Source organism: Gopherus evgoodei, chromosome 24, assembly GCF_007399415.2.
Source record: "Gopherus evgoodei ecotype Sinaloan lineage chromosome 24, rGopEvg1_v1.p, whole genome shotgun sequence".
Classification (NCBI taxonomy): Eukaryota; Metazoa; Chordata; order Testudines; family Testudinidae; genus Gopherus; species Gopherus evgoodei.
This window is the reverse complement of record NC_044345.1, coordinates 4148115-4169654: the sequence shown is the minus strand read 5'-3', so window position 1 is coordinate 4169654 and position 21540 is coordinate 4148115. Positions and strand designations below refer to the sequence as shown.

Here is a 21540-nt window from a genome sequence, read left to right as displayed (position 1 = left end):
AGGGAAACTGAGGCACAGAAAGGCAAAGTAACCTTGGACAAATCACTCAGCAGGCCGATGGCAGACTCAAGACTCTAGTTTTCCAGATTGGGCTTCTTTTTGCTGTCCATTGATTTAGAGAGTAGATTAATTGAATTAGACTAGAAAAGAGATGGATTCGATTGTATCTGGTTATATATTAAATGGATTATTTTTAGATTATGGATTAGATTGATTAAATTTGGTATTGGACGTATTTATTTGTGTTGGTGTCCACAGTGAGCTAATATCTAGAGATTCAAAATTGAAGAGATTCGATGCATAAATTTATGGACCAGTTGGATTAGATTATAGATTAGATGGATTAGGTTAGACACAGGTGATGAATTGGTTTCTATTATTATGGTGGTGTCGATCATGACTCCACAATCAAAGCTGAATTGTTTATTGCCCTTAAAGGGGAGTTTCAACCTTTTTATTTTGTATGAAAAATAAACCATCACATGCCCAAATTTACAGCTCTTACTCTTTGAGCATAGAATTAATTTTCTGAGAATTTACAAATAAATACATTTGTTAGTTTATTAGTGTAAATTGACCCAAATCTAGATCCTGGAAGAAATTTAGTATCTGTTTGTCCCTTTTTTTGGCCCAAATGTTGTTAACAACAGAATAACACAAACACTCAAGTATATTAACTGGGTGAATTGGATAAATTAGTTTGCAATTATCTGAATTGTTGTATCTAATTTTTATGACTAGACAGACTACAGGCAGGCTCAGGTCTGGTAACTCTTAAGGAGGTTCCATTGTCAGATAAGGTAGTTCAACCAATCACCACATTGCCTCAAAGGCTAATTTGCATGCAACAGCTTTATTGGTTGTAATGACCCACTAGTATGGGACTGGTCAGTTGTGTCAAGTTCTCATTGGTAGGTTGCTTAACATGCTTAGTTAGGGCACTCAGTCTTAACATCGTTCCATAATGATGTTGCAATGGAACAAAATATAGGAAAAAGTAAATGTGTATTTAAAAATCAGTTGTATCTAATTTAGGACCAAAAGTATTTAAAAAGTCTTAATTGTAAACATATGTTTATTGCATGATGTCACAGCAGGGCAGAGTTAAGGTTGTTTGGGTAACTTTGTTGTACATCTCTTTTAAAAGTATCTTTAACTCTGAATTTCCTGGATTTACAGCGTGTAGTTTTGGGATACTTATAACATATCTGAAATGCCTTTTAGCTTTTAATTACTGACACATACTCTCAACCTTAACTCAGTTGTAAAGTACCTTTTTCTCTAGATTCAATGGATTTATGTAGATATGAGATTAGATGGATTGGACTGTAGAACAGTGCTAGGTGAAAATTGAATGTTTTGATTTGCTGGCAATTCTGAAAAATCCTTCCTAAAAATATTTTGGATTAAACTGAAAACAAAATTTTTGAAATTTTCAGAGCATTGAAAAGGTTTTGTTTTTTTTGTTTTTTTAAAAAAAAGGTTTAAAAAGATTTGCTTTTGAGTAGTGAATTTGAACGAAATTTCTCAACAGAAATTGATCTCAAACCAAAAAAATCAGTCTTTTTCAAAAATGTCATCCAAACAAAATGTTTTGATCTTTTCTGAATTTTGTTTGTTTTTTATTTAAAACAAATGATTTGGTGAATTCGATGTGAATTTACAAAACATTTTGGTGTCATAGAATCGACAATTTTCACCAAAAAAAAGTTTGAACTGAAAATTTTTGCCCAGTTCCAGGGTGACCAGTAGCTGAAAAGGAGAGAAAGTTTCATCTCCCAGCTGAGGGCAGAGAAGCTGCATCAGCGTATACTGTTTATAAATTCTATGCTCCTAATAAAGCCTGTACTGTTTATAAATTATTTCACACATCTGTATGGGCAGGCCGTGGGTGTGGGGAACAGAGAGTGTGATTTCGTTTTTTTTCTCTGCATCTGCATTCGCTGAGAGGTGTTTGTAACATGCAGAGGCAGTGCGAAATCCAAGACTCGAGAAAGCAGAGGAGGAGAAATGAACTGACGCTGAATAAACTAAAACAGCCTTTTGGAAAGTGACGTGGATACATTTTGTTAATTTTAAAGGCACTGGGTCAGATTCTGATCTCTGTTAACTTCAGTGGAATGACACTAGTGTAACGGGAGTTACTCCAGATTTCTGCAGTGTCAGAGATCGAAATCTGTCTCTCAAAAGGAAGTGGAATGAACACATCTGCTGCCTGCCCATTAGTCACTCTGCTTGTGTGTTGTATACTTTTTCCTTAGCCTGTGTATGTCTTAGGATGGCCCAATGGTTGGAGGCAATCGCCTTGACCTTGGTGGAGCTGGGGTCAATTCCCTGCTTTGCTACAGACTCTTTGGGTGATCCTGGGCAAGTCACTTAGCTTCTCTGTGCCTTAGTTTCACCACCTGTACAATGGGGCTAATTGCTTTGCTTTACAAGTGTGCTGTAAGGATAAATACTGTGTGAAGTGCTTTGAGATGTACTGCTTACAAAAGCCCCAGAGAAGAGCTCGGTGGTATTAGCGCCTGGGGGCAGGGACCGTCTCCTCTGTTTGTACTGCACCTAGCACACTGGGGCCCTGCTCTTGGTTGGCCCTTAGAGGCTATCTTAATAACCATAGAAACGTAGGACTGGACACGGTGATAATTCTGCCACTGAGATGACTTTACCAGCCGTGATGTCAGCCTCGCGTTAACCCAGTGCAAGCAAAAGGAGAATCAAGACCATAGTTGGCTCCAAATTCTAGGCCAACTCCCTAGCTGCTGTAAATCAGCATGGCTTGACTGAAGCAGCATCAGTTTGTACTAGCTCAGGGTCTGGCCCAGTATTATTTCCTGCACACACACCCCCAAACCAAATTAAATTGGGTATGTGTGCACGGCGAACCCCCACTCCTACGGCAGTGAGTCTGAGCCTAGATCAGCTGACTCGGGCTCATGTGACAGGGGCTAACAAGAACAGTGTCGATATTTCGACTCCAGCTAAAGCCTGGGCTCTCAGACCCATCCTTCCTTGCTGGGTTTTAAAACCAGCCACCAGCCTGAGTGGGAACATCTACAATGACCCAGGGTCTGAAACTTGCTACTGCAGATCTTCTTTTGCAGTGTAGACATACTCAGGGGTGCAAAAAAAAGGGGGAACCAGTTAAAGTAGGGGTGGGCAAACTTTTTGGCCTGAGGGCCACATCTGGGTATGGAAATTGTATGGTGGGCCATGAATGCTCACCAAATTGGGGGTTGGGGTGCGGGGGGAGCTCTGGCTGGGGGTGTGGGCTCTGGGGTAGGGCTAGGGATGAGGGGTTGGGGGTGCAGGAGGGTGCTCCGGGCTGGGACTGAGGGGTTCGGAGGGTGGGAGGGGTGTCAAGTCTAGGGCAGCAGTTTGGGGCATGGGAGAGAATCAGGTTGACAGGCTCCGGGGGGCACTTTCCTCAAGCAGCTCCCAGAAACAGCAGCATGTACCCTCTCTGGCTTCTACATGGAGGTGCAGCCAGGCGGGTCTGCGCAGTACCCTGTCCGCAGGCACCGCCCCCACAGCTCCCATTGGCTGCAATTCCCAGCCAATGGGAGCTGTGAGGGCAGCATGCGGAGCCTCCTGGCTGCCCCTATGCGTAGGAGCCAGAGGGGAGACATGCTGCTCCTTCCAGTAGCCATGCAGAGTGGATGAAGACCCTGCCCCCACTCCCCAGCTGGAGCTCAAGGGCCAGATTAAAACATCTGGAGGGCCGGATGTGGCCCCTGGGCTGTAGTTTGCCCACCCCTGAGCCCGAGCATTAATGAGAATCTGGCTTCTTATCCCTGCCAGTTGACACAGATAAAATTCAAGTGACCTCAAACAAAGCAATTACCCAATTAATCATTAAACCCTAAGATTTCAATCCATTTATCTTCATGCTTCATCTGTTTTTTTTTAAGCCAATCAAAACATTATGCAATCAACAAAGGGGGCTTTTTAATGAGATCTAGCCCTTATCTAATGCAAACATTGGCCCTGGTTTACATTTATGCAGTGGCGTAAAGGGGGCATAAATTACATTTACACTCTTTGCAGGCTGTTTTTGGGCTGCCAGAGTGGTGTAAAGGGGTCCCAGTGTAAATTCTCTCCTTCGTTTGCCTTCTCACATATCGGGCCAGATCCTCACCTGGGGTAAATCAGTGTCGTGCTGAAGCTGAGGGAGCTGCGCTGATTTATCCCAGCTGAGGATCTGGCCCATGGAGCGAAAGTGGTTGCTTATTTTAGTCTGAGCAGGGAGGAAGCAGCTGAGTTTTGTCTGGTTCTCATGCCCGTGTATGGCTAGAACTTAAAGAAACTGGACAGGGCTGGAGAGCTTTAACGGGCTCGTGATGGGACCGGGAGCCCTTCAGTTCATTTCCTGCTGGTAAAAGTCACCCTGAGCTGGTGGGACCATAGGAAATGAGCATGTGGGTCTCAGCCCAGCTCTCAGCGGAGAGGTGTCTGCATTGCAAAAGTAACTGCCTGGCTGGCAGGCTCCTGGAGAGACCAAGGGTTGAATGGGTTGTGAAGCGTGCACCCCGTCGTCCGAGGCACGCCCTGCAGGGGAAAGATAGGGGTGTAGGGAGGAGCAGGTGTGGAGAACTTGCAACGTGCTTTACCTCAGGGGTTCTCAAACTGGGGATTGGGACCGCTCAGGGGGGTCACAAGGTTATTATATGGGGGGTCGTGAGCTGTCAGCCTCCACCCCAAACCGTACTTTGCCTCCAGCATTTATAGTGGTGTTATAAATGAAAAACACTTTTAAATATATTTAAGGGGGGAGGGTCGCACTCAGAGGCTTGCTGTGTGAAAGGGATCACCGGTTCAAAAGTTTGAGAACCGCTGCTTTACCTGCTCTTGGGGAAAGAGAAGGCTCCAGCTTCTGGGCTGCACCATTCACCAGAGCTCAATTCAGTGCAAAGAATTCTCTTGTCCCCTTAAAAAATAAGTGGGGAGGGTAGATCCTGCTGTAAATCAGTGTGCCTCCACTGACCGCTTTGCATCACACTGAATTTTGGTTTACACCAGCTGAGGATCTGACCCTATATTTGGACCCAAATCAGCATGTAGCCCAACCACTGGGCAGATGAGTTGCGCCCAGTTCTCAGCAATCCAAAGGCCACTCCGGCAGCACAAAGCAGCCTTAATATGGGCACAAAGGGACCTTTTTAAGGACTCCTCCGTGCACTGGGGGCCTCCCCAGCTGGTGTGGCGGCAGTGAGAGGGCCCTGCTCCCAGATGCTGGTGTAGGGGGTGGATCACACTCCATTACAGCTGTGCTTCTCAGGAGACAGAGCGGCCCATGAGGAGCAGAGCGTAAGTTTGGGCAGCCCCAATGCTGCTCTAAGTTACACCAGGAAGGGCTCTGCATGGCCTCAGAATATGGGGAACACAAAGGAGGCTTAAAGTGGCTCTCCTTCCCCAAGTGTAGAAAACAGGGGCTGGGGCTTCACAGATATTTAGGTTCCTGACTTCTGCTGAAATCAACGCAAGTTAGGAGCCTCAATTCCTTTCAGGGAGCTTGTCCATAGTGGCTTAGAATCAAGCCCTCCACGGCAAGGAGCCCATTTCAACCATCAAGCTCTCAGTGGGCCTCATCTGAGGTTCTCCTGTATCCAAGAATAAAGGATATCAAGTCTATTTGGGGTATAGAGGTGAAATATAACACATACGTATAAATTAAGGTCATAACGCAGAGTCTCAGGCCTGTAAGATACTCGGCTTAGCCACACAAGGCCTGAGGCCCGAACGAGGTTGACACGACTGGTTCACCAAGCTGCTAGTTCACCAAGATCACTAGTGCACCCTGTAGCTGTAAATTGCCAAGATTAGAGGACAAGCCGTGCTGATTGCTGATGTTTTAGAAAAGCTGTCGCAATGTATCTATGAATATGGCAAGATGACTGGTAGGAACATCTTGGGGAATTTTAGCTCAGCCACACATCGCTATGGCAACTGTGTGACACCCATGTTAACGAGTGAAAAGGGAACTAACCAGGGAGCATATGAAAAAGGCGGTACCACTAATTTAGTGGGGGGAGGAAGTCCGGACAAGGGGAAAAGGGCTGGAATACTTATGGGTAGGTCTGAACGTTAGCAGGTGAAAGCGGAACTCATGATAAAGATGTTGGCCGGCCTGTGGAAAACACATCGGGAAGCACTAGCATTATGATGAAGATGATGATGAAGAAAAGAGTGACTGATGCTCCAGGTTGCCCCAGCAGGAGATGTGAATGATGCTAGTCACAGGGCTAAACACCATGCACTCTCTCCATGTCTGCTGTTGGATTTCAGCAAAAAGAACGAGGAGTACTTGTGGCACCTTGGAGACTAACAAATTTATTCGAGCATAAGCTTTTGTGAGCTAAAGCTCGCTTCATCAGATGCATAGAGTGGAAAATACGGCAGGAAGATAGATAGATAGATAGATAGATAGATAGATACAGAGAACATGAAAAGATGGGTGTTGCCATGCCAACTCTAAAGAGACTAATCGAATAAGGTGAGCTATTAGCAGGAGACAAAAAAACTTTTGTAGTGATAATCAAAATGGCCCATTTCAAACAGTTAACAAGAAGGTATGAGTAACAGTAGGGGGGAAATTAGCGTGGGGAAATAGTTTTGTTTGTGTAATGACCCATCCACTCCCAGTCTTTATTCAAGCCTAATTTAATGGTGTCCAGTTTGCGAATTAATTCCAGTTCTGCAGTTTCTCGTTGGAGTCTGTTTTTGAAGTTTTTTTGTTGTTAAATAATTGTGACTTTTAGGTCTGTAATATTGTGACCAGGGAGGTTGAAGCACTCTCCAACTGGTTTTTGAATGTTATAATTCTCGACATCTGATTTGTGTCCATTCTCAGTGTCCAGGGGCCTGGTTTGTGGATTTGTTGCTCAAGGGACATGTGATAAATTGCAGCTGTTTCTTGTGTGCTCTGAGGGTCTCTCATTGTAATGATATTGATCATAATAGTCCTGATGCTGTAGCCCTTTGCTGACTCTCTGCAGTCTAAGAGATCAATCAATATTCAATACATCAGCCCATCTATAAGGCCTCTCTCCAGTCAACCAGAAGAGTCGGGTCACTCTGGTGCAAAGCCATGACCATCTGAGGCCGCTCCATTCAGCACGGTCTGGTTACAGCAAGACTTGCCCTTCCCTCCCCGGCTAAAAAGCGCGTTTGTCCTGTCCCCAGTGCCATTAATGGTGCTGTCACATTCTTCAGGTGTGGGTCAAACAGATCCAGGGGACTCATTTACCTGCCCCCCCCATCCCTTTTAGAACAGCACATGGCCAGACTCTGACTCCACCCCTCCCCCACTAACTTTGGCCTTGGTCTCAAGGGGCCAGATCCTCCGCTGGTGTAAATCAGCACAGATCCCTTAGCTTCGTACCAGTTTATCCCAGCTGAAGATCAGGGTCATTGCTTAGCTGCAGATTGCCAACTCTGACCACCCTGGTGTGCAAAGAAGTGAATTCGTGCGGAAGAGGAGGAGGCAGGAGATCTGGGTTTAATCCGCCACAGACTTCAGTTGCGCAAGTCATTTCATCTCCCCGTGCCTCAGTACCCCACTCCTAACATGGGACTAGCAGCAAGTCAAAAGACACGCCAAGCAGGTACATTCACTGACGTTGTGGGGGGTTATGTGGCATGGGGCCGGATAAGCAGCTAGATTTTTCTGGAGGAAAACGGCTGTTTTGTTGAAACTGAAATTTCTGAGGGAAACCTCCATTTTCACCGACATTTTTCAAAAAAAGTCCCCGAAAAATGATTTTTCTCCCCCTAGTTTTTGGCATCCAGTTCCTTTGTATGGCCTGACAGCACAAAGGGGCCTTAAGGTGTGCGTGACTGTGAATGCAATGGCTGGTCAGTTTAAAGGGGGGTGTTTGAGGCAATGAGAGTGAGGCCCGGAGACTTGTTTTCATCCGGGCCGCCGGGGAAGCCTGTTTTCAGTTGAGTGCGTGTCACAGAGAGGCCGAGATCGCTTTGTCCCTTGCTGCCAGAGACAAACTGCCACTTGTCTTGTGTTTCATCCGAGATGTACATTTCCTTCTTCCCTGGAGATGGATCTTCAGGGCAGGGGTACCGGGGCGGGGGGGCAGAGGGAGGTGCTGAATGAAAAGGCCCAGTTCCGTGCTGCGTCCCCAGAACACAGCCTCATTGTGTCCCCGTTGTTTTTTTTCCGCATCTCCTTTCAGAGACAGACGATCATCTCCAGCCTTAGCTGGAGGGAGAGCAGGGGGGCCGGTGTCGTGACCAAGGCCCCGATCCAAAGCCTGGGGAAACAAATGGGGAGCCTTTCCATCAACTTCAGTGGCCTCAGGGTCAGGCCCCGGCCAAAATGAGGCAGGTACGTTACCGAAGTGTGTGGAGGGGTGTGAACGCAGCCGGTGGGGATCCCCAGATACAACCCCCATCTCTCCAGAGAGGAGAGGGGGGACCATTGCTTCTGTTTTGGAGAGGAACAGGGAGCTGCGTGCCGCTGCTGCTGTAACGAGCCAGAACCAGATTACAGAGTCTAGCATTGGTATCTCCAAAGTACAATAACCCAGAACAGCCGGGACGCTCCTGAGCCTGTAAAACCGGACATCTGGCAGTGACAGCATGTACTGAGCCACCCTGACACGTTTCCCAGGACGGCTGCTTGGAAAACGGGCGATCCTGGGGAACCCTGACCAGGCAGCAGCACTACTGGGGGCTGTGCCGTGGTGGGGACCTACGACCCCGGATTGCCCACACCCAGTCCTGCTCATTCCTGAGCGTCTCTCTTTTGGGCTAATGAGGGATTTCGGCCTTTAGAACACGCTGGCCTGTTCTTCCAGAAGTCACTAGTGATTTCCAGTGCCCAGCTGAGACACATGAAAGAGGCCTGGTTTTCAGAGTACAGATCCTTCAGCGCTCTCTGAAAATCAGGCCCCTCTCATGGCGTCTTATTTGGGCCGTCCCCAAAAGAGGAGCCACCCAAATCACTCATCACCTTTGAAAATCCTGGAGTAGGTGGAATGAGGAAAGGCCTGTACCACTGACCAGCACTTTAGTCATGTAAATTACACAAGTGTTTCGGGGTTATGGAGGACTGGTTTTGTGCTCAGCCCACACCCTAGATCCTCTTATTGCCGAGACCCACTCCCACTTCTTTTATACCCCGTCGGGTTAACCACTCCCCTGCACCAGAGAATCTTCGGAATCCATTAACCTTTTCCCTTATGGAGCAACCCTTGCTAGCAGATTGTGGGGTAAGTTTCAAGCAAACACTGCCAGTCCGTGTTTGGCAGGATGGAGGAGTTGGGGGGAGAAGACCAGTTAATTTGCAGACCTTTTGGGGATGATCAGCTCTCATGCTTCAGGGGATCGGCTGATCAGTACAGAGATCAGGAAGGGGATTCCAACAACCAATGCGACAACATTGCACTGTCAACCTGGTGCAATAGGGAAGGTTCCTCCTTTAATTGGAGCCATCAGATTTTGGCTGCTGGAAGGGACTGTGGCCTGATGCATTGTGGGAAAATCCACTTTCCCTGGAGTAAAGTGAGTTGAGAGCGTATTCGAAGGACCTGATCCCAAGCCCCTGGAGGTGAATGGGAGTCTTTCCACCGGCTTTGGATCTGGTTCGGAGGAGATGTGGGTCTGAATGGTGTTGACATCTATTCTGAATTCCCCCAACTCTGCGGCTGCATATAAAGATGGGCTTGTTCACTGGGGCCGCTCTGTTCTGCTGAGCAGAACAATACAGGGAAAGATGCTCACAATGGGAAATTGTGCATCTTCCTTGCTTGTGAAAGGGGGAAAGACAGACACACCAACTGTTTACTGGTTCTGGGCCGAAGGGAGGGATTGAGAGAGAGAGAAAAGGAGATACAGCCACCACCCAGACAATTCTGATGCTGTCCAAAGAGCACAAAAGCTAGATCTCCCCAAGCAAAACTCATTCTCTGGCTCTTGGATTTCCTCTCCCAGAGCAGGCAGGCCTCTCGCAGTCCCCGATGCCAGCGGACGTGTCCGCTGGCCATGGAAGGAGCCAGAAGCCGCCTCTGCCAATGAACCCAACAGCACTGGAGCAGCAAGTTTGGTCTTTCTGTTCCTCTCCCATCCAACAATGGGACGTTTGTGACGGAGCCGGGACTGGGTTTTTGCGAGTGTGCGTCATGCCAGATGCATAACGGGGTGCTGAGTCAGCCCTGTGCCAGCAGTCTGGCCCAGGCGGGTGTGCAGCAGCAGGTGGTGGAGGAGAGCTCTCAAAGGATCGCTTTGTTGTTTCCCGGTCTGGTTTGGAGGGGTGCGGTGGGTTGGCGGAGGATTTCCTGGTGAACGTAGAAGGTACGGGACCGAACCCGGAGCTGGTACGTAGAGCCCTGCAAATCCGCAGCTATCCGCTTTATGCCCATGGATGCCTGCATCCCTGGACTCGAGTGCATTGTTCACCACCTTTGGGGATCGGCCGCAGATCCAAATTTTGTGTGTCCGCGCAGGGTTCTAACAATGCAAGAGGGGGCTGGGGCAGATGCATATGAAAGGTCGAGGGTGGGTCAGATACAAATGTGGTTCAGATGCAGAGCCAAATTTTGTGTGTCCACGCAGGGCTCTGCTGGTGGGAATACTTGTACCATTAGAGTGCAGCTCGTGAAGTCTCCCCCCATTCTCCACCTCCCAGACTTGGTGGATGGGAAGCTCAGGACCTCTGCCTTGCAGCAGCATGGTGGGGTAGAGGATTCTGCCCAGTGGGGAGAAGGGTCTTAGGGTTTCTGCCCAGCGGGATGCATCTGCTGGGGCTTGGGGCTTCAGCAGGAGTGGGGCTGAAACCCTGAACTGCAGCAGGTGCTCCCTGGCTCTCCAACGTCTAAAGATTCTCATGTCTGGCTCGGAGGGTCACTAAGTTTGGCCACGCCTGATCTAGTGGATCTGGCATTGGAATGGGAGTGAGGAGATGTGAGTAGTCTCATCTCTGAAGCTAACCTGCTGTGTGACCTAGAGCAAAGCTGAGTGCCTCAGTTTCCCCAGTTTCCATGTCCGTACAGCCCCTAGCGCAACAGGACCCCAGTCTCACTTTCAGCCTCTAGTCATTGCTGGAACTAGTCAGAGGCAGCTGAGCCAAAACATCCAGACCCCGCCCTTCAGCCTGACAATGCTGGTTATTGTAGGCTAGCAGGGAGTTGGCCAGTCCCCAGGCTGGTTTGCTGTAGAGGGCAGGGGTTGAGCTGAATTTGCTTCATCCTCCCAGCCACATGCCGCCTGCTCTTCCTGTAATACTCCTTTGCCTCCCTTCATCGTCTCTGACCCATGATCCCCAAAGGTGGGGGTGGGTCCCGAGCGACGTGAGAGGAGGTTCAGAAGATTCAGTAGGCAGGGCAGTATTGTCTAGTGGGTAGGACGCTGGCCTGCTGGGTGCTCCTTGGGCCAGTTACTTCCCTTTGCTGCTTCCCTCCATCCCATCTCTTGTCTATGTAGATTGTAAACTCTTCTGGGCAGGGCCTGTCTCTGTGTATTAGCGCATTGGGAGATCTAGGCACCTAGGAGCCCTAGCTACAGACCAAAAACCTTTGGCACTAGGTGCTGTGCAAACAGAGAACCAAAAGAGACAGAGCCTCCAACCACCAGCCCCTTGGATTCCAGGAACGTTAACCCTCTAGAGAATCAACACATGTGAAAGCCACAGGACGATGCAATTTATGTCTAGGAATGACCTAGACAAACAGATTGAGTGGATCTTGCAGAGGGCAATGGGTTGTAGGGAGCCAGACCTCGAAGAGTTAGCGTAGAGCTGGAGGTGCGGCAGGGTAGGGGGATGCTCTACAGAGACCATGTTTTTATCCTCCATTGCCTTGCACCTTCTGCTGTCATTCCCACCCGTTTCGTACGGGGTGCAAATGACGTGTGCACCGATCCACTGGCTGTTTGCACCCGCTTTGCACTCATTTTTGCACAGATCTCCATGACTGTGAAAAGTGTAGAGAATTGGGGCCATGGGTCAGAGGAGGGGACTAAAAAGTGGATGGTGGGGAAGGAGGCAGCAGGACAGCTCCTTGCACCATGGGACTCCAGTCCATGACTTGGGTCGCCTACGTACAACTGTCATCCAGATGATGATAGCAAATTAAAATATAGCACTAAGAGCCCAGACTGAAATCCTGGCTCCACTGACGTCAGTAGCAAAATCCCTGTTGATTTCATCCCCAGGACTTCAAGATTCAGTCCCCAACGCTGACCTGTGCTTGTGTAAAATTAGGCCATCACTTAGTCTCTCTGTGCCGTAGTTTTGCTGTCTGTAAAATGGGCCCTGCTAATAGCCCAGTATGGGACCAGGGGCAGCTTTCAAACAACCCTAAGAAAATGAGGTGCCTAAATCCCACTGGCAGTCAGCGGCATTGGCCCACCTCTGGCCTCTTTGAAAAGCCACGAGGCTTAACTTATTTATGTTTCTAAAAAGGGCTTTGTCATCTTTGCATGGGAAGATGCTAGAGATGTGCAAAGCACTTGCTTATCAGTGGAAGCAGCCGTAGACGTATCATTGGGATTAATTTGGGGCAGAGAGGGATATGGAAGCAGAGACAGAATCTGGGGGGAGGTTCAGAAATCTCTTGGGACACTGCACGAACCATGTGTTGGAACTAGAGCTGTATGAAGAACTGTTTTTGGTTTTTTTTCCAGTTCTCCAGCCCCGTTGAAAAACTGGGGCTGATCAGAATTGATTCAGATCAAACAAAACATTTAATCCATGAGCCTTTTCAAATGTTTTTTAAAATAAATAAATGTCCACACAAAATACTTTGACTGAAAAAATCAAATTGTGCAGATTTAGAAAAAAAAAATTCTTACAACCAAAACAAATTCAGCTAATTCAACACCAATCTATGAAATTGATTGACCCAAATCTGTGTTTTCTGGGGCAAAAAACTTGGCCGAATTTTTTTCCCCAGTTCTAGTTGGAATCAATCTCCTCACAGGCTCCTGCTGAGATATCTCGGAGAGCTCAGGGAAGCATTCAACAACCCACTGAGCTCTGCTCGGCCTAGAACAAGCTGAGGATCCGGGAGGTAGTGGACGCAGACCATGAACGCCTTGTATGGCTGGTCTGGCCACCTGGCACTGATGGGCAGTGGGCCAACCTCAGGCATTCGGGACCATGGTGAAGCCCATTCTGGGTATGGTTTGAGCCTTGGGTGGGAGTATGAGTTGGTTCCTCTTTCTCCCCAACTGGGTCAGCCTGCCCTGGCCGCCTCTTGCTCTTCATAGGCGAAGCCAATGGGATGGGGGTGGGGAACCAATGGGCCAGCTTTACTGAATCCCATTTCTCTCCACAGCACCTGTGTCAGAAGTGGCCGGCGACCCCCTGGGAGCTTGACCGAGTGAGTATTAGAGAGAAACCCAAGTCCTGGTGCTAACAATTATTATTATTGCGATGACCCCAGGGCCCCACAGCACTAGGTGCTGTGCCAGCCAATAACACGAAGGGTCAAACTGTGATCCATTCTACTCGACCCAGCACAACACATGTGATGTCCCCTTGCTCTCCTGCAGCACTGACATTTAGTAAAAACATGTGCAAAGTACTTGGAAGGAAAAATCAAACGCACGACCACAAAACGGGGAATAACTCATGAGCCGGCCGTACTGCTGGAAGGGATTTGGGTGGATCACAAATTGAATGTTGCAACAACAACAAAAAATGGCTAATGTCCTTCGGGGTGTATTAACAGGAGCGTCGTATGTTAGGCACAGAAGATAATTGTCTGACTGGTGAGGCCTCAGTTGGAGTCCTGTGTCCAATTCTCGGCCTCATGCTTTAAGAAAGATGGAGATAAGTTGGAGAAAATCCAGAGGAGAGCAACAAAAATGACAAAAGGTTTAGAAAACCCGACCTGTGAGGAAAAGTTAAAAAATCGGGGAATATTTAGTCTTGAGAAAAGAAGACTGAACGGGTACCTGATAGTCTTCAAATATCTTAAGGGCTGTTATAAAGAGGATGGTGATCATTTGTTCTCCTTGTTCACTAAAGATAGGACAGGAAGTAAGGAGCTTAATCCGCCGCAAGGGAGATTTAGGTGAGATATTAGGAAAATCTTTCTCAGGGGCATTAAGCTCTGGAACAGGCTTCCAAGGGAGGTTGTGAAATCCACATCGCTGGAGGTTTTTCAGAACAGGTTGGACAAACCTCTGTCAGGGACAGTCTAGGTTTACTTGGTCCTGCCTCAGCGCAGGGGGCTTGACGACCTTTCGAATTCCCTTCCAGTCCTACATTGCTGTGATTATATGAGTGGGGGAGAGAAGCCAGATTGTCCAGTGGTTAGGGTGCTAGCCAGAGATCTGGATACAGTTCCCTGCTCTCCCACGTACTCCCTGTGAGCAAACTCTCCTGCTGCTTGCAACAGCTCCCCCGAAACGAAGCTTCATGGCAAAACTCTAACTATGCGGAACTTCTTCAAAAACTCAGGGGAAGCAAAATAACTTGAGACTATGTGGAAGAGCGTCACCTGGTGAGCCTTGCTAGAACAAAACATCATTCCTTTTTCAGGCACGTTCCTGGCCCCACATCTAAGTATGCACCAGCTGCTGCTGCTGGCTTCACTCTGCCTCTCTTCTCTGCCAGCTGCTTTAACTATTTACCAGAAGGCAGCTGGGGGTCCAGGTGGGTAACCATGTTCTCTTCCTCCCAGCGAATCCCCCCTTCCCCTGTCCAGCATGGGGCAGTTTGGCTCTTACCCTAGTCCCAACCCATCTGCATCACCTCAGAGCCCCAACCTGCCCTGGTTTAAAGCTGAGGTGCCTGGTCACAGACGGGGGGAGGACAGGAAGAGCAGGAGGCTGGTTTGAGGTGCACCAGCACAGCTGGGTGTTGGGTGCCCACCCGGGGCTGGACCAGTAAGGGAAGCAACAGGCTCAGCAGAGGTGCAGGGGAAGGGAACCGGGACAGTAAGAGGCAAATCAGGACCCCAGTGCAGCAGCAGTGCATGTGGAAGAGAAACCCTGGACTGGGAGAGCAGGGTGGGGCTGCGGGTCTGGACTGAGGGGCATCAGGGGCACTGGGGGGGGGGCTCGGCTGGAATAGCAGAGTGGGGCTGCGGGTCTGGACTGAGGGGCATCGGGGGCACTGGGGGGGGCTCGGCTGGAATAGCAGAGTGGGGCTGCGGGTCTGGACTGAGGGGCATCGGGGGCACTGGTGGGGCTCAGCTGGAATAGCAGGGTGGGGCTGTGGGTCGGACTGAGGGGCATCGGGGGCACTGGGGGGGAGCTCGGCTAGAATAGCAGGGTGGGGCTGCGGGTCGGACTGAGGGGCATCAGGGGCACGGGGGAGGGGCTCAGCTGGAATAGCAGGGTGGGGCTGGGGGTCGGGACTGAGGGGCATCGGGGGCACTGGGGGGGGAGCTCGGCTGGAATAGCAGGGTGGGGCTGGGGGTCTGGACTGAGGGGCATCGGGGGGCACTGGGGGGGAGCTCGGCTGGAATAGCAGGGTGGGGCTGCGGGTCGGACTGAGGGGCATCGGGGGCACTGGGGGGGAGCTCGGCTGGAATAGCAGGGTGGGGCTGCGGGTCTGGACTGAGGGGCATCGGGGGCACTGGGGGGGCTCAGCTGGAATAGCAGGGTGGGGCTGGGGGTCGGGACTGAGGGGCATTGGGGTTACTGGGGGGGGCTCAGCTGGAATAGCAGGGTGGGGCTGGGGGTTGGGACTGAGGGGCATCAGGGGCACGGGGGGGAGCTCGGCTGGAACAGCAGGGTGGGGCTGGGGGTCGGGACTGAGGGGCATCAGGGGCACTGGGAGGGGCTCAGCTGGAATAGCAGGGTGGGGCTGGGGGTCGGGACTGAGGGGCATCGGGGGCACTGGGGGGGGAGCTCGGCTGGAATAGCAGGGTGGGGCTGGGGGTCGGGACTGGGGCATCGGGGGCACTGGGGGGGAGCTCGGCTGGAATAGCAGGGTGGGGCTGGGGGTCGGGACTGAGGGGCATCGGGGGCACTGGGGGGGGAGCTCGGCTGGAATAGCAGGGTGGGGCTGCGGGTCGGACTGAGGGGCATCGGGGGCACTAGGGGGGGAGCTCGGCTGGAATAGCAGGGTGGGGCTGCGGGTCTGGACTGAGGGGCATCGGGGGCACTGGGGGGGCTCAGCTGGAATAGCAGGGTGGGGCTGGGGGTCGGGACTGAGGGGCATTGGGGTTACTGGGGGGGGCTCAGCTGGAATAGCAGGGTGGGTCTGGGGGTTGGGACTGAGGGGCATCAGGGGCACGGGGGGGAGCTCGGCTGGAACAGCAGGGTGGGGCTGGGGGTCGGGACTGAGGGGCATCAGGGGTGCTGGGGGGAGCTCAGGGCTGGAATAGCAGGGTGGGGCTGTGGGTTGGGACTGAGGGGCATTGGGGGTGCTGGGGGGAGCTCAGGGCTGGAATAGCAGGGTGGGGCTGGGGGTCTGGACTGAGGGGCATCGGGGTTACTGGGGGGGAGCTCAGCTGGAATAGCAGGGTGGGGCTGCGGGTCAGACTGAGGGGCATTGGGGGCACTGGGAGGGGCTCAGCTGGAATAGCAAGGTGTGGCTGCGGGTCGGGACTGAGGGGCATCGGGGTTACTGGGGGGGGAGCTCGGCTGGAATAGCAGGGTGGGGCTGCGGGTCAGACTGAGGGGCATTGGGGGCACTGGGAGGGGCTCAGCTGGAATAGCAGGGTGGGGCTGGGGGTCTGGACTGAGGGGCATCGGGGTTACTGGGGGGGAGCTCGGCTGGAATAGCAGGGTGGGGCTGTGGGTTGGGACTGAGGGGCATTGGGGGTGCTGGGGGGAGCTCAGGGCTGGAATAGCAGGGTGGGGCTGGGGGTCTGGACTGAGGGGCATCGGGGTTACTGGGGGGGGAGCTCGGCTGGAATAGCAGGGTGGGGCTGCGGGTTGGGACTGAGGGGCATTGGGGGTGCTGGGGGGAGCTCAGGGCTGGAATAGCAGGGTGGGGGTTCCTGTTTGGGATTGAAGGGCATCAGCGGGCAAACAGAGCAGGACTTGGAGGAGAGCCACGGAGCCGCCATCCTCGAGCGTCTCAGGAGGCTGCAGGCTGAGCGAGGCCGGGGCTTTGACGCGCCTCCGCCTGCCGGTGTCTCCTCACAGCCCCCACCCCACGCCTGCAGTACCTGCTGGAGCCCCTCTATGAGGTGGTGCACGCCCAGCGCGGTGCCACCGTCACCCTGCCCTGCGTCCTGCGGGCACGGCCCCCTCACTACAAGGTGAAATGGAGCAAGGTGGAGCCGGCCGAGCTGCTGGAGAACATCATCCTGGTCACCAACGGGGCCCAGCACAAGACCTACGGGCAGCTGGGCGGGCGGGCCCGGCTAAGGCGCGGCCACCGCAACGACGCCTCCCTCACCATCGCCGGGGTAGCGCTGGAGGACGAGGGGCGCTACCGCTGCCAGCTGGTCAACGGGCTGGAGGACGAGAGCCTGTCGCTGACACTGACGCTGGACGGTAAGTCCCAGCTCCCATGGTGGCCTGGGAACGGTCCTCCTCCGGCCAGCAATGGCCCCCTCCTCTTCAGGGGAGAGACCTTCTGCTGATGGGAGCCCTGGGCGTTGGGGGCAGCCGTGGCCCCTGGCAGGAGGCCAGAGGAAAGACCGGGGGAGCTGAGTCCCTTGGCAGGCGGCCCCCAGGGAGAAGCAGCAGGAGCCATGTCCCTGGCAGGAGTCCCTTAGAGGGAAGCGGAGGGAGCCATGTCCTTTGGCAGGGTTCCCCAAGAGGGGTCAGGGGAAGCTGCGTCCCCTGGAAGTGGGTCCCCGGGGGGAGATGGGCGAACCTGCATCCCCTGGTGGGAGCCCATGAGGGAAGTGGTTTTAAAAGTCTTAGTTCACTTCCCCTCTACCCCCAACTCCTTCTGAGCATAGGCGTGAGTTGGGTCCTTCCAGCCATCCCTAAGCTCAGTCCAGGGGGTCCCTGCAGCCGCTGCTCCCCAAATCCCTGCTCTCTGACCTTGAGCAAGCCACTGCCCCTCACTGTGCCTCAGTTTCCCCTCCCACCCTCTGTCTGTTTGTTCAGACTGTGAGCTCTCCGAGGCAAGGACCGTCTCTTGCTCTGTCTCTCTGATCTCATGTGAGCCTTTGATGCGCTGCTGTAACAGAATATTACCATGGGGGTTCCACGGTGCCAGCAAATCTGGTTGGGAAATAGAATTTCTGTGCCATGGGAAATCCCGACATTTCAAACTTTGTTTTCCGCCTTCCGGATCCAGAAAGAGAAGTCGAAATTTTGAAATTCACCATGGAACAAAAATTCGGAAGGATTTCAGTTCAGAAACTTCAGAACATTTTGGGAACATTGAAACATGCTAATAGAATACAAAATATACACTAGTATGTAGCAATAATATTGGCTGTTTTTATATTATTATAACATCATGTAAGAAAAGTGGCTACGAAGCCAAATGCTTCCGCTGTGTCCTAACAAGGTAGGCTAAGCGAATCGTGTCAACTATTTCCCACAGAAAATGTCGTCAAAGTTGACAAATTCCCGCAAATCATTTTAATTTCGACAAAACTGCATTTTCTGACAGAAAAGAGTTCTGTCAAAAAATTATTAAGCAGGTGCAGAGGCCAGCACCCTGCACTGAGATTCTCTCTAACCCCAATACCAGCTCACTCCCTTTCTTTTACAATCATCCAGGGGTCGTCTTCCCCTACCAGACCAGCCAGGGGCGCTACAGATTCAACTACTTTGAGGCTAAGAAGGCCTGTGAGGAGCAGGACGCCAGGCTCGCCACTTACCAGCAGCTCTACAAAGGTGACCGTCTGTTTCACCCACCTCCTCTAGTGGCTAATTCACAGACTTTGCTCTAGATATGCTTGAGGAAAAAAAAAACTAATCTCTTTATTTATTGAGGATGTTTTAATAGGTTTACAGATCATTGCCATGTAAATATCCGAGACAGAAGGGTAATCAGGTTTCAGAGTGGTAGCCCTGTTAGTCTGTATCAGCAAAAACGAGTCCTTGTGGCACCTTGGAGACTAACAAATTTATTTGGGCATAAGCTTTTGTGGGCTACAGCCCACTGCATCGGATGTTACAGAATCATTACACCAGCCAGCTTTTGTTTAGAGAAGCATTAGAGAGCAGGATCATCAGATTTGGGAATAGGACCTAGGAGTCCTGACCCCCAAAACCCCTCTCTTCGAACAGCTATGCCACCGCCCTGCTGCTTTCAACTACCTGAAAGGGGGTTCCAAAGAGGATGGATCTAGACTGTTCTCAGTGGTACCAGATGACAGAACAAGGAGCAATGGTCTCAAGTTGCAGTGGGGGAGGTCTAGGTTGGATATCAGGAAACACTATTTCACTCAGAGGGTGGTGAAGCACTGGAATGGGTTCCCTAGGGAGGTGGCAGAATCTCCTTCCTTAGAGTTTTTTAAGGCCCGGCTTGACAAAGCCCTGGCTGGATGATTTCGTTGGGATTGGTTCTGCTTTGAGTAGGGAATGGGACTAGATACCTCCTGAGGTCCCTTCCAACCCTGATATTCTATGATTCTATGATCCCAGAGCTGGGATTAGAACTCATTCCTCTAAGCACTGGACCACTCTCTCTCCCAGAGCTGGGGATAGACTCCCCTTTGCTCTGCATGATATGCGGGAAAACGGAGAATCGGGGCCATTATTAAGGTATCCAGTAGCTTGGTTCTGACGCTTGCCCGTCCCCTTTTCTCCCACTAACCCGCAGCATGGACCGAAGGGCTGGACTGGTGTAACGCAGGCTGGATTCTCGACGGGACCGTCCACTATCCTATTATTAACCTCCGAGAGCCCTGCGGGGGGCGGCTTCTCCTTCCGGGAATTCGGACCTATGGGGCCAAGGACAAGCAGAAGGATCGGTTTGACGCGTTCTGCTTCACCTCTGCTGTGAGGGGTATGTCCAGAGGGAATGCAGCGGCTCCATGTGACCTCAGAGCGTAGGGAGACAAGATCAGAGCAGAGGCTCGGCTCGGCTTGGCTCGGCTCGGCTGGTTACCCCCTCCTGTTCCGGGTCAGCTCACTAGTTCTGTCTGGTGTGGTATCCCCTGCTTCCCGTCTGGGTCATTCCTTCCAGTGCAATGGCTCCACGCCACCTCCCTGAAGTGGGCATTACCCATGAGCTAGGCAGGACCTGCTGTTTTCTAGCCAGGCTAAAGGGACCCTTGGTATTTCTGTGGCAGGTCCCCACACCACTCAGCGTCCCGTGTGACCTTCGCCTTGACACCCTCCCCTCCCCTCTCTCTCTCCCCAGGCCAGGTCTATTTCATCCAGGGCCACCTGAGCTTCAAAGAGGCAGGGCAGGCTTGCCGCAACCAAGGGGCCACCATCGCCAAGGTCGGGCAGCTCTACTCCGCCTGGAAGTTCTCCCAGCTGGACCGTTGCGACGGAGGCTGGCTGGCAGACGGCAGCGTCCGCTACCCCATCACCATCCCTCGCACCCACTGCGGGGGCCTTCCAGACCCCGGCGTCCGGAGCTTCGGCTTCCCCAACAAGGAGCAGAGGACGTATGGGACCTACTGCTTCACGGTGAAATAGGGATGGCGCGGGGTGATGATGGGACGCTGGGTAGGGGACGGCAGATCTGTTCTTTGCTGGTTTCCAGCCACCCTGCCCCTGTCAAGGGTCATGAGATCCGTCTCCCATGTGTGTTTCTCTTTCCCAGTGGGTCTCAGGCCGGTTTCCAGCAGCACACAACACTCGCTTGGCCCATCCGTTCATCGTCAGCCTTAGCAGAGAGACCAAGGACTGGATGGGCCATGGAGAACAGAATCCTGTCTCATGTCCAGAGGTGCCTCCTCCAGGAGCGCTGGCCGGGAGAGGCCGATAGGCTGCTTGCCTTGTTCTGTGAACAGAGGAATCTGTTCTCTGGAGCCATGAATCTGGCACAAAATTCAACCCCTGGGCCGAGGGCCTGTGTGCTACTTAAGCACTGATTTGAGGGCTTACGCGGTGCACAGGCTGGATTCAGACCCTCTGCCCAGAGGTGACTTCTACCCTTTCGACACAGAGAGCAAGTGAGAATGGAAACACCAAAGCCCCCAACCTCAGTACTGCTCTTCTCAGGGCTTTTGCTGTCCTTGGTTTTGGGTTCCTGCTGTTTGTTAGCTGCCATCTGGAGCAGGGGATCATCAGGAGAAGACAAAATCCATGAGACTCAGTAAGAATCCAGTGTCCTGCTCCCGTGAGATCGCTGGACCCCTCAGAGGAATAACAAGTAGCTGTAGATTTTTTGGTTTAGTTTAAGGCTAATGAAGAAATGGCATTTTGTATCCATTACTCACTTATTTCCAACGGGATGGGGTGCCCCTGGAGATAAAAAGCTTCCTGACTCTCTGTATGCTTACTCGTGCTTGTGGAAATTCAGTGATAGCAGGGCCGCAACTCAGATCCCTCTGCTCTGCAAAGCACAGCTCCCTTGCCACTTGAGCTTAAGGAGCATTTCCTTAATTAGCGGCAATATAGGGGCTATGACGCACAGCCAAGCCATTCTGATTCCATTCCAGCAGAGGGCAGCAGTGCACTCAAGCCCCCAGCCAGCTCACTACACTGTGCTCGTGAAGGTCTGTTTTTTAACGCCAACACCTGCCAGGCTCCCCCCGT

General features: G+C 51.8%; 1 protein-coding gene across 3 annotated transcripts; it reads left to right on the top strand.

Moving 5' to 3' along the window:
• Nucleotides 1-7350: 7350 nt before the first annotated feature.
• On the top strand, nt 7351-21273 carry HAPLN2 (hyaluronan and proteoglycan link protein 2). Of its 3 annotated transcripts, XM_030542560.1 has the most exons (8): nt 7351-7604; nt 8187-8338; nt 13287-13331; nt 14498-14611; nt 17059-17412; nt 18601-18717; nt 19649-19834; nt 20192-21273. In XM_030542560.1, the coding sequence occupies exons 4-8, from the start codon at nt 14524-14526 to the stop codon at nt 20473-20475; spliced, it is 1029 nt and encodes a 342-aa protein (XP_030398420.1). In that variant the 5' UTR covers nt 7351-7604; nt 8187-8338; nt 13287-13331; nt 14498-14523; the 3' UTR covers nt 20476-21273. The 3 variants fall into 3 exon arrangements, with proteins under 3 accessions (XP_030398420.1, XP_030398419.1, XP_030398417.1); XM_030542559.1 differs by lacking the exons at nt 7351-7604; nt 8187-8338 and adding an exon at nt 9856-10305; XM_030542557.1 differs by lacking the exons at nt 7351-7604; nt 8187-8338 and adding an exon at nt 9856-10328.
• The last annotated feature ends 267 nt before the right edge of the window (nt 21274-21540 follow it).

Bases quoted from the DNA above. Each gene is read 5' to 3' on its own strand.
- HAPLN2 (XM_030542560.1), top strand. From the start codon at position 14,524: ATGCACCAGCTGCTGCTGCTGGCTTCACTCTGCCTCTCTTCTCTGCCA. The intron at 14,612-17,058 runs GTGGGTAACCAT...GTCTCCTCACAG, and splicing joins GAAGGCAGCTGGGGGTCCAG to CCCCCACCCCACGCCTGCAG. The intron at 18,718-19,648 runs GTGACCGTCTGT...ACTAACCCGCAG, and splicing joins TTACCAGCAGCTCTACAAAG to CATGGACCGAAGGGCTGGAC.